Below are 11,523 nucleotides of genomic sequence, written 5' to 3' on the forward strand. Positions count from 1 at the left end.
AATCACACAGCTCATCAAGATAAGTGACAATTACTGGGGTGTGAGCTCAAACGACTGTGGCACACTCTGCTGCCTTGGGGCAAAAGGTTACGTTGCTTCCATGACATGATTGATTTGCAATCTTATTGTTTTGCTCTGATGACAGACAGATGCGTGTCTCTTTAAGTCACTCTTCCACCGCTCTGTGCATCCTCTATTCCCATCACTTTCCTCCTCTTTGCTCCTTCTATTCTGACCACATAAATCTTCAGGGGATGACCCTCTAAGACGTCTGACATGCACGCTACGTTGCCCTCTCTGTTTTGCGCCCCCCCCCCCCCCCCACCCCTCTCCACAGAGGGAGTCAGAGAGACAATGAGCTCAACATCGAGGCCCAGTAATGACTCCCAGCCCTCTTGCTGATTAAAAACACACCGGGTGCTTCTGCACTCCGCAGGCAGCCATGAGGCCTTCCCCTCCTCACACCACAAGGCCTGGGAGCGAGGAGATAGAAGCACAAGCCCGCCTCAACACAGCTCGATACCCAGAGAACAAAAATCCAGTGTAAGCCTTACTCGCTGTAGCATTCACAGCTCTTGTCCCAACTAGTCCAAGCCTAATTCCACAGGCAATTCTTCATTTAGTCTAAGGGTGCCCAATTACCAACATTTACCCCGACCTCAGCCAAAACCATAACAAAACCATAACAGAGGCTGCTTACAGTCCCTGGCTCAGATACATCAAGGGTGGGGCAAAAATATCCTGTCACGTAGTTGCACGTCTTGCAAGTGTGTTGGGTTCATCTTTCACACTGCTTCATCATCATATTGGCAGAAGATTCAGAGAAAAGCTCAGGTCTTCATTTTATTAAGCATTGGAGCGTATCAATGCTACAGACCCCCCCAGGTGGATACAGTGCATCAGACAGTCAGTAGGTGACGGTGGGTTGCTGCACCTTTACCTTTACCTCTCCATGTCCATACTTGGGCCGCCAAATTACAGGCCAGCTCCACGGAGACACTCTTTATTGCATCTGACCAGCTCACTTCCTCTTCATACCAAAGGCATCGCATGCTGAGCTTTATTTTGATGTGGTGTGTAAGCATAATTAGAGGTCCCATAAAAGCAGGGAGAGGGGAGGAAAAAAGGAGTCTTGTCCATCTGTCGAGTGTTAAGGGGTGGGCACGGGGGTAGCGATCAGAGCCCCATGCCTCGCTGTTGTTAGAGCGGCAGCCATTCAGCCAACAGGCATTGATGCACACAGCCTTTAGCTCCAAACTAGAGCCCGCGTGTGTGTTTGTTTCTGCACACGTCGGTGTATTTTCTCAAGGGGCCTCCTTGAGTTTCAGATTTCCAGGCCTTGCAGATCGATGCAAAGTAGGTACTAGTCGGCACGCACACAGAGGAACACACTGACATGGCAAACAAGAGCAGATACGGAGTGTGGCCTTTTCTAGAAACAGCATCTTCATCCAAGGATCCTGTTGGATCTGTATGGCTCTTCTACTCATTCAGGGGAGGTGGGAAATCCAATGTATGGGCCTATCAACTAGGCTCAGTTACCAAGTTGCATGCCAAAAAGTAGTTTAATGGAAATACACTTATTTACTTTCTTGCCGAGAGTTAGATGAAAAGGTCGATACCACTCTCACATCTGCATGGTGAATATGAAGTTAGCTTATCATAAAGAGTGGAAACGGGGGGAAACAGCTAGCATGGCTCCATCCAAAGAGAAACAAAATCCAACACCAGCGAATTAACACCTTTAATCTGTACAAAAAACGTCAATTTGCAGTTTCGCGTGCGGCAATGTGCTGGACTATTTGTCGACTGGCCACTGCTCCTAGCCAAGAAATAGTGAAACGACAGATTGTCATGTTTACGCCACAGCTTTTGTGAGCACCAAACTAAAGTTATGTAACAGTTATTTTGTGAGCTTTAGACGTCCTAGTAGGTGCATTTCATTAACTTTGGACAGAGCCAGGCTAGCTGTTTTCCCCCTGCTGTTGGTCGTTATGCTAAGCTAAGTTAACCAGCGACATATTTACCACACAGGCATGAGAGTGGTGTCTATCTTCTCATCTAACTCTTGATAAAAAGGGAATAAGCCTGTTTTTTTAACAATTCCCATAATCAAAATCATTAGGGAAAAAACACAATGGACGCCTATTGTATCCACATCATTACCCCTAAACAGCTCTTCACTGAATTCTTTTAGAGGTGTGTATTAGTAATGTGAGAGGTAAGTAGTCTGGAAGTGCACTTCAGTGTAAGCCTGAGGGGCTCCATCTCCGGCTCTGGGCAGCTCTCCTACCTGTGAAGCCCTTGCATGAGTCATTTTTTCAAAAAATGCTCCTTTTGTGTTGTTGTTTTATGTGTGGCACTTAGAAATGATTCCCACATTAGAATTTTTACGGCCCAATAAACTTGAGAGAATCGGACCAAATTGGCTGGTCATATTTAGTAGCTTTATTAGGAAATGTATTAAGGTGTAATTGCTTCAGGGGAACGGGCATAGGTGAGGGTTACAAAATTGCCCTCTCGCTCTGGAGGGACACTACAGTTTTTGTCCACCGCTCGGGAGTTTCCAATCACCGTGAGGAAATGTGGAGTGTATTATGAGATTTTATATTATAAGTCCATTTTATTTCGCATTTCCGAAAAAATGAACATTTACAGTGTGGTAAAATGTGGCCTGACATAAAACCATCTGTTTGGCATTTAGCTTTGCCAGCATATGGGATCCTCTGATGACAATGATCGAGGGTGAAAGAGAAGATTCCCCCCGAGAAAAAAATAAATAAAAAACAGGAAAAGGAGGGACCAATTCTGCTCACAATGAATGTTTTTTCTGCTTCGATGTGATAGATGGAAGTGTGCAGAAGTGTTACAAAACAAGCTTTCGCATCCATGTGAAATGGATCCCACTGAAGCAACACCCAAAGAGTTGATAGATGAATATGGCCCACTCCTCCCACCTTCCTGCCTCACTTAGTTCCTAATACACAAGCGCAGGATAAAGGATCATTACGCTGATTTGAATTCATTAGGCTTAATTTAATTTAATAAACAGACTTCTTTTTTTCTATGGGAAAACAAAGAAAAAGTGAAACAGATCGTCCCCCTCTTCGTCACGTGGTGCCTGAAAGAATCTCCCTCTGTGCCTCTCTCTCTCTCTCTCCAGTAGAAAGTTCATGCCACTGCATGTTTTTTCCTCTGCTGGGGTTTTTTCGGCAGTGTAGCATGGCATGAGCGCACTGAGGGGCCTTTCACCGGCTTCATCTGATACCGCTGTGACTCGGAGCAGGAGCTGCGCTACAGGCCAGGATCGACATGCATGGGTTAGTAGGTCAAACAAGGAGCTAGTCTTTCGACAGAGTTCGGAGGCCGGGTCAGACTAATGTGATTTATCAATACAGCACATAAGTGAATCATTGTCCTTAATGGCCATGATAATCCCCGAGACAGACCGTGGACGTGATTGGTTGAGGAGTGGGTGAGGGCGAAGGGGGTGTGCGCGCCGTGCTGGACTTGATGTCTTGATTAGAGCATCAGGAACATGCACCTGCAGGGTGTCCGTGTATCTCCCTGTACTCTTTTTCTCTCTCTCTCTCTCACACACACACACACACACACACACACACACAGATTTACACTTATCGAGGTTAGGCTGATGGGGGCCTGGGAGAGAAAAGACAGAGCTCTGTTCCTTGACGCCGGAGCTCCGGCTCAGGTCAAGACTCGGCTCGCTGTAATCCCTCTCAGGTGATGCTGTTCACATTCAGCCGTTTCCAGCTGATCTGCTTAAATACGCCTTCCTCATCCCCCTAAAAAGCCCCCCCACCTCCACCTCTACTCCACGCTGAAAAATCTCAGATCACTTTTCCGCGTTTCCTTGACGTGATGAATCTGGTGCTTCACATCAATAAAACAGACTGACTCCTTCTGTTTTTTTTTATATGGAATATAAAAAAGAAAGTCAGGATGCAAGGCTCACATCACCTGCATAAGAGTGGCATCGTGTGAGAAGGCCTTGTTAACAGACGTGCCATCAGCGGGGCTTTTTCACTTTTTCCATAAGGCAAGAGTGGCGAGGCTGGTTTAAAAGCAGCGTCTTGGAGCGCTCCCTCTCCTCACTAGGCACTTAATCAATGTATTATATTGCGCTGAAGTACCAGGTTCCAACATTAACACTTACACCCACAAACCTGGAACCTTTTGTGTGAGCTTTCAGCACACTGAGGCCTGATTTCCGAGGGCTTCCAAAGACTGTGTCTGAATTGCTCATCTGCATCCAAAGATGCTATCATTTTTAAACGTACACAGCCAAAATATTTGGCTTGAAAATAATTTCCAAATCTTTTTTGCTATATTATCAACAAACTAAAACCACAAAGTCATTTCACAAGAGTCCAACACCTGATGGTATCAAGTTTCCACACACTTTTTTTATGGGATTCTTTGTTGAAAGAAGGACATATTCAGCCACAAATCGGGACTATTTTCTGTGCACGCACACCCTTGTTGCTGACTGTCATGCATCTCTGACCTCACTCCTTCCACCCTGCTAGAGTGCACCGGTTTTATCTCATCACTTTTGTCCATCAAAACATCTGGGGATGCTGTTCAAGCAACAGATTACACAGTTGAATATGATCTGAAACATGCTGCGGGCCTGCTGGGAGGTCAAATTGTGGGATCTCTGAGTGGACGCGTAAGGGTTAACAGTATCACATGGCAACTTTTCACCACTCTGGACTGCTATTACCAATTCATTACCTGTTTAAACATCTTAGGGCCCCACTGTGTGTGTCTCTCTGTTCCTCCAGGCAGCATTGGAACTCAAGCCTGATTTTATGTAGTCAGCAGGTGGCATCATTAGCCAAAGAATAAAAATGAAAAGTAATACCCTTGTGTCTAGCTATGATATCATAGAATGGCTCATTGGCATCACTTTCCTGCTTCTCGTGGGCAGGATAGGGGGTAAGGAGGTGTAAATTCAATATGTTTTGTCATCTGTTTTACATGAAAAAATGTATATATATGTACAATTACCGCAGCCAAATGGGAGGTCGTGCCATGCAGTGAGCGAGCAAGACAAGATCAGCCCAGAAACCGCACAAAGATCCCAATCTTGACACTCCAGTCATACCCAATGGCTGTTTCTCTCCTTGACATCCCCTAATTATAGTGGCATCTCAATCTCTTTCACCTCACATTGCTCATGTGGCCTCATGCGCGCAGAGTATATTAACTTTTTTTTTTTTTTTCATGTATGTAAAACTAACAAAAGACGTTTGTTCAATGATGTGTTTTGTGACACATAAACCAGCTACACGCCTGGGGAGCAGAGTGTGGCCAAATTGAGTTTCGAACAGGTCTGGGTCTCAACACTCCTGAGCGGTTTGGATGGCTACCCGTGCATGCCAGACGAGGCTTGTGTATGAAGCTGTCACAGGAACCTCGAGGGCTAGAAAAATATTCGAGCATTTCTGGGCCTATTGGACAATGATCTCTTACACATGCTTCTTCCAATATAACCGTGATAAATAAAGGAAGGAAGCAAATACCGAACACTTGGCCGGCTGCCACCGCTTGCTAGAATGGCACTTTTGGCCCAAACTGCCCTCCCCCCCAAACACACACACGCACACACACACACACACACACACACATACACTTTCAGCATTACTGTAAAACCTGTACATATTTGCATGGGATTAGTTTGACAAGTGTAACATCCGCTCTGAGAGCTAGCGGCAACAATGTGTAGCTTATAGCGCTCAGCCTGAAGCTGTTCTTGAGGTCAAATGTGTAAGTTAACCTCTTGATCTCATCCCCACTGGTTAGCCCACCCCACCCCCCCACCACCACCCCCTTCTCTCCCTTTCTCTCTCGCTTTCCCTCTTTCTCTCTCTCTCTCTCTCTCTCACACACACACACACACACACACTGATAAAGAGGCACCAAAAGACAAACGTTAAGATTTGATGCTCGACCATCCAAGTTGACCCTCCAGATTTAAGCAAACTAAGCAAACTACACTCTATCTCCTGTATGGCATCTAAGATCACACAGTCCTCCGAGAGAGAAACACACAGAGGAGCTGAAAAACGTGTGTGTGCCAGTACCCCGCAGTGATTGCCTGATTATTTGCAGATGGGCAGTGGAGGGCTTGCAGAGTGTGGAGGTTCCCCCTGGCACGCAGCGCACATGATTAAATCTGTGATTGCCTCACAATTTACAAGACCCCCCCCCCCCCCCCCCCCCCTTTCCCTTGACTTTTCGTTTTCCTACTGTACTTCTACACTGTCCAAAAGTCCCGCTACAGGGTCCCCGGAGGTGCGCGGCGCTGACCAAGCCTCCTCTCGTGGTCGCCCCGAGGATCTCAGCGACGCGTTATGTCACATGTCTGAGGAGGGCTCGACGGGGGCCACTTTTCCTAATCCCACTGTCTCCTCATTCATTCAGAGCACAGAGCAGTATTTACAAAGGGGCTGATCCCCTCCTCAACTCCTGCGCCTCCGCTGAGCGATTGTTACGCGGGTTTCCTACCAACTGTTCAAAGTGGTTATGAGATCAATTAAAAGCAGCTTAAGGGGGGGCTGGTGTGGAGATGTGCACAATTCATAAGTCAGGGAAGGGGATTTCGTATCTATTCATTAAATAACTCCAACAATACGACCCCCCCGCCCTCCTCCCCCACCTCCTATAAGCCGCCAGCTCTCTATAGACCGATCCGCACTGGCAGCTTTTTTTTTTTTTAGCAGTTTCGCATGTAAATAATATAGGGAGCCCTTTGTTGGGGCCACAGCATCGGGAAGTGGCGTTAATGGCCCGTCTGACAGCGTGGTTTGAAGACGATTAGCCAATCCACTGACGCAACGTCTTTTTCTACTCATTTCTGGACAGCCGATTTTGGGCACATTTTACGCATCAGCTACCGGCTCTGAAATCGTTAAATAATGATGAAAATCTCCTTTCTAGAGGTTAACAAGTTAAATCAGATGCTGCCAGACTCAACTGTGGCTTGGATAACTATTTTTCTTTAAGCGTGGATTTCCGGAACGCTCCTGAATTACAAGCTGATTTCGGATCGGCAGCTCTCACCTGTGCGTCTCTAAAAGAAATCAAACAGAGATAGTTATCAGTGTTTGGTGACGCCTGCTCTGTGCGCGCCGTGCTCCGTGGGAACCTCCAGAGAATGTAGTGAGAAGGAGACGGACTTTAACAGAATGTAAACCTTGTTCAGGACTGTTTCCGCTGCCTCCCGTGACCCACACAAACTCTCTCGCCATCTGTTAAAAGTCACCCCCTGGATGCTGGCCTGAGACCTGCGGGCTACAACCCCGTGTTACCTCTTTTGTTTCTCCTCCAGCGGTGCGACGGCGCCTGACAGTTGCTGTACTCCATACAGTTCAATACGATCAGGGCAAAGGAGAAGAGTCGAAACTGCATCTGGACGGCGATCTGTTTGTTCGGACTCCAGTAAAAAAAGAAAAGGTGCCGGTGGGGCTCGGGGTGAATTTCTCTGACTTTGTAATGTCCTCTCCAGTTTCTTTAGTCGATCCTCAAATGTGTCAGACATCAGACGAGATGCGACATGGTATCACGTCGCCGACTGGGATCATTTTATGAAGCGCGGTGGTCCTCCAGTGACTGAAAGTGTCCGTGTCGGTGCGCTGCGGGGAGAATGACAAAGGAGGTTACTGTGATAACAGTGTAATGAAATCAACACCTTCCTAAACAGTGATGCGCGGGGGTGATAAGGGGGGGATTAAAACAACTAAAAAAAAGCTCTTCTGTGTGTTAATGTGTTGGAACAAACACAGATGCAGGGGCAATGCGTGCTGTTCAAAACGGCGCTTCCAAAAAATAAGCGCAACCGTGCGTAATAGTCGCCAAGGCGCCCCGTGAAAGAACGCGTCGGTGTGTACCTTGCATCAGATGAAGTGTAATTCCGCTCCGGTCCACTTTTAGGTTCCCTCTGAGTGCAAGTGCGGCTCGGGAACACGCAGCATCCCCTCTTTGTGTGAGAAACTTGTGTCTCCAGAAGAGAGAGAACAGAGGTCCGAGGAGGAGGAAAAAGGTGGTCGTGGAGAAGAGAGAGAGAGGAGGAGGAGGAGGAGGAGGAGGGGGGGGGGTTCCTTTCCTCGTCTCTGTAAAAGCTTAGATTCCGTTTACCTGCGTTTCCTCACTCACGCCTGTCCCGTCCGTGTCCAGAGACAAACTCACATGTGTTGCTTTGCGTTAAAGCGGAAAGCGAGAGCCGGCGAGCGAGCGAGTCCGCGTTTAGCGCGCTGCTGAGGTTGCGCGCTGACTGACTCCCAACTGGTCCTGATGCTTGCTGCCTTTTTCCTCATATAGCGCCGCGCCGCTGTCACGTGTGGAGACGTCTAGTTGTTGTGTTCATCTTATTTAACATGTTGAAGATGACATTTAGTGTAGCCCCCACACCCCCCACCCACCCCCACCCCGCGCTCACTCACCCACACTGGCCGGTACGAGGCTGCCTCTGGGTCCTAGTGAGCGGAAGAAGCTGGAAACATCCCGCAGGGGGGGGGGGGGGGGGGGGAGTGAATGTGATCTGTTTTACTTGTCATGCGATATGGGATTGCAGCTTATTTACTGTGTTTATTGTTATTTCAACAACCAGAATATCCCTTTAATATCTCAGTTTCTTAAGATATTACCACGCAGTTACACTACTTTCCCCTCATGGAGGTCTTCATAGAAGTTTCAAATGAAAGTTTTCTCAGTTGGATCGGAAGTGAACGGCCAATCTAACGAGGCCTATCAGCTTTCTTCCGCCGACTATACTGAATAATTAGAGGTTCGCCAAAAAAAAAAAAGCAATTATGTGCGTAATGAGGTGGGCCCGCAAGTCAACCATCTCGTCACGCCTCTTATATTGTACTACACTTCTTCCTCCCTCCTCCTCCTCCTCCTTTTCTGAAATGAATGATAATCATTGGGGAGGCTGTAGCTGTGGAACATGAACAAGTCATTCCATACATTCAGGGTTTTCCAGGCACCCGGGGACTTTCACACTGACCCACGCGACCTCATCAACAAACACGCGGGATGGTCAATGGAGGCAGAGGATCTCCTTCAGTCGGAACCAACTTACCGTGTGGGGGGAGACACGAGGGGCCTGGCAGCCATCCATCCACTCCTCGGTGACATTCAAACGCCGGCTGCGCGTCACTTAACAAAGCAGAGGTGAAATGTGACAAGAGTGTGGTGAAGTACACATGTGAGCATCTGAAAGAAACATACTGGACATCTCTGGTACCATTTGCAGCTGCCTCACATACTGATTGGGATACACGTTGTGAATGCTCTACCCCCTTCAGCCACTAGGTGTGGCACTTAATCTTTTATTTATTTCAGGAAATTGTTTTCATGTCAGAGCCACATTGTCCATGGCAGTAGTTCTAACACCAGCCAAACTAGTGTGAAGTCAAGAATAGTACACAGCCGTTCATAAGACATACAAATGTAATGATAATGTGCATTAAAGACAAGATATAACAATAATCTCCAGTGTAAAAATGATGGTTAAAAGTAAAATCAACCTGTTTTTACCTTAAGTCTGGTTGTTTGCTCTCACAGACCTCCCATCTTAACATTAGAAAATGTCATTTACACGCTGGTTTTACACTTTTAAACACCAGAGACACCAGTGAAAGAAAGATTTCTACACTCAGGCAGTAAAACACACATTTACTCAAACACACACAATGTTCAAGTTTCCATTTTGTCACTGGAACTGATTGAAAAAAATATGTGGGGGGAAAACCTCTAACAATACGTTTAAAAAAAAAAAAAAAAAAAGAAGAAAAAGAAAAAGAGGAATCATGGTTGTTTCCTTGCCAAAACCTATAGTGACCTTTGTCCCGGCTTTGTTTATTTATTTATCTGGAGAGCAGTGACAGACATTGTGGTCAGGAAGGCTGTTAGCCGCAGGCAGTGCCGCTGGTTTGGATCCCTCTCTAGAACAACATCTGAGAGTGCACGGTTAAGGTGAATGTGATAATTTAGGCCTCCGGCACTTTTATTTTCATGATGTGTCATGGAGAAGGGGGCCGGTAAACCAATCACTTTATTCTCTCCATCCCTCCCTCTCTTTCCTCCCTCCCTCCCACTCGTTGCAGTGCACGTAAGTGGAGGTGACGTCAGCATTTGGGATGGTCTGGCTCGGAGCCCTCAGTGCCATAACAGCAATGAGGGGTGCTGCTATACACTCTGTTCATCAGAGACCCAGACTGGATGGTCTGCAGCGTGGGTTTGCTAGGTAAAAGTTCCAGGCCACTGTGGTCATCTAAAGTCAGAATCTCGAAAATGTCAGAGAGGATGAGAGTGAGGCAAACTAAGAAAGTTCAAGTTATACTTAGCAGCTTTCCATGTTTGTGGCTCCAAAATGGAAAGAGGCTAACTTCAATGTCCAGAAATAATCTAACATGACATTCACAAACAAAGCTGAAACCACATGTACAAATACAATTTTATAGTCACCATAAATCTGGTTAGTAGCTGTTCTGAAGCTTGAATTGAGAGAAAAAAAAGGAAATTTAAACATCTACAATCCCAAGACAACTGGAGCTCTACATGTGTTGATGAAGATTGTGCGATATGATCGAAAGCTACACAAGAGTTTATTAAATGGGCCTTCAGGTGAGATTGTTCCGTCAGCTGCTGTATTCAAGGTCAAGAATGAACTGTGCACCTCAACCATAAATCTAATAATTAATCCTAACATATTAACGTCCATCTAAAATCTATCTTTAATATCCAACTCTCAGCCGCTGTAGGTTTGAGAGGTGGCTGTAAAAAGTTTGCTTTTGCAGTTACCACCTCGAAGCGTTGCGGTCGGCAGCCAGGGCTGACTTATTGTAGGTCAAAACAAAACAAATGGAAACAAAAACAGAGCAGCGCTGAATGACTGGAGCTTCATGCCCTCTGTCCGTGAATCCTGACTCGGTGCATAAATTCACCTGCATGGGAAACAGTACTGACTGACAAAGCAGTGCAGCTTCATTCCCTCTTAAAAAGAGGTTTACGGCCACAGTTTTGTGCATTTTCAATCTCATGACGGAATTGTTTACCTTGTAATTCAGTTTAAGGGCTGAAAACTCTTCAGGCCCATCTCAGAAGTATACAGAGAAAATACATTTTACTTTTATTATTGCCGTTTCTTCTTCTGTTAACAGAACAATGTCACCCTTCTGTTAAAGTCGGTCTGTAGAGTCCGACGCATCACTTCGTGTGGTTTGAAGTGTACATGCAGGTGATGAGACACGCTTTGCACTTTCCAGACTTCAGCCTGACAAAGCCAAAGTGCCTTTTCACATAAAATCCTTGTTTAGCAGTTAAATGATATGTAAGGAGGAAATGAGAGGCATGTGAACAAATTGGGAGCAGTAGTGATAAAGAAGGAGAGACAGAGAAGCAGGGGACTGAGTTATGAGAAGGTCGAAAGCAGAGAAAAGCGGGGGTGGGGTGAGACATTAAAAAGATTGTGTCCGTCTGGCTAATGGTACT

General features: G+C 46.3%; 1 protein-coding gene across 2 annotated transcripts in view; it reads right to left on the bottom strand.

Annotated features, from left to right (window-relative positions):
• rspo2 (R-spondin 2) overlaps nt 1-7,465 on the bottom strand; it is a 55,230-nt gene extending 47,765 nt beyond the window's left edge. For both annotated transcript variants that reach the window (XM_070912518.1, XM_070912519.1), the window contains exon 1: nt 7,338-7,465. In XM_070912518.1, the coding sequence (XP_070768619.1) occupies nt 7,338-7,437 (100 nt within the window). In that variant the 5' untranslated portion in view covers nt 7,438-7,465. The remainder of the gene's footprint in view (nt 1-7,337) is intronic.
• Nucleotides 7,466-11,523: the final 4,058 nt, after the last annotated feature.

Source organism: Enoplosus armatus, chromosome 9, assembly GCF_043641665.1.
Source record: "Enoplosus armatus isolate fEnoArm2 chromosome 9, fEnoArm2.hap1, whole genome shotgun sequence".
In the NCBI taxonomy this organism is placed as follows: Eukaryota; Metazoa; Chordata; class Actinopteri; order Centrarchiformes; family Enoplosidae; genus Enoplosus; species Enoplosus armatus.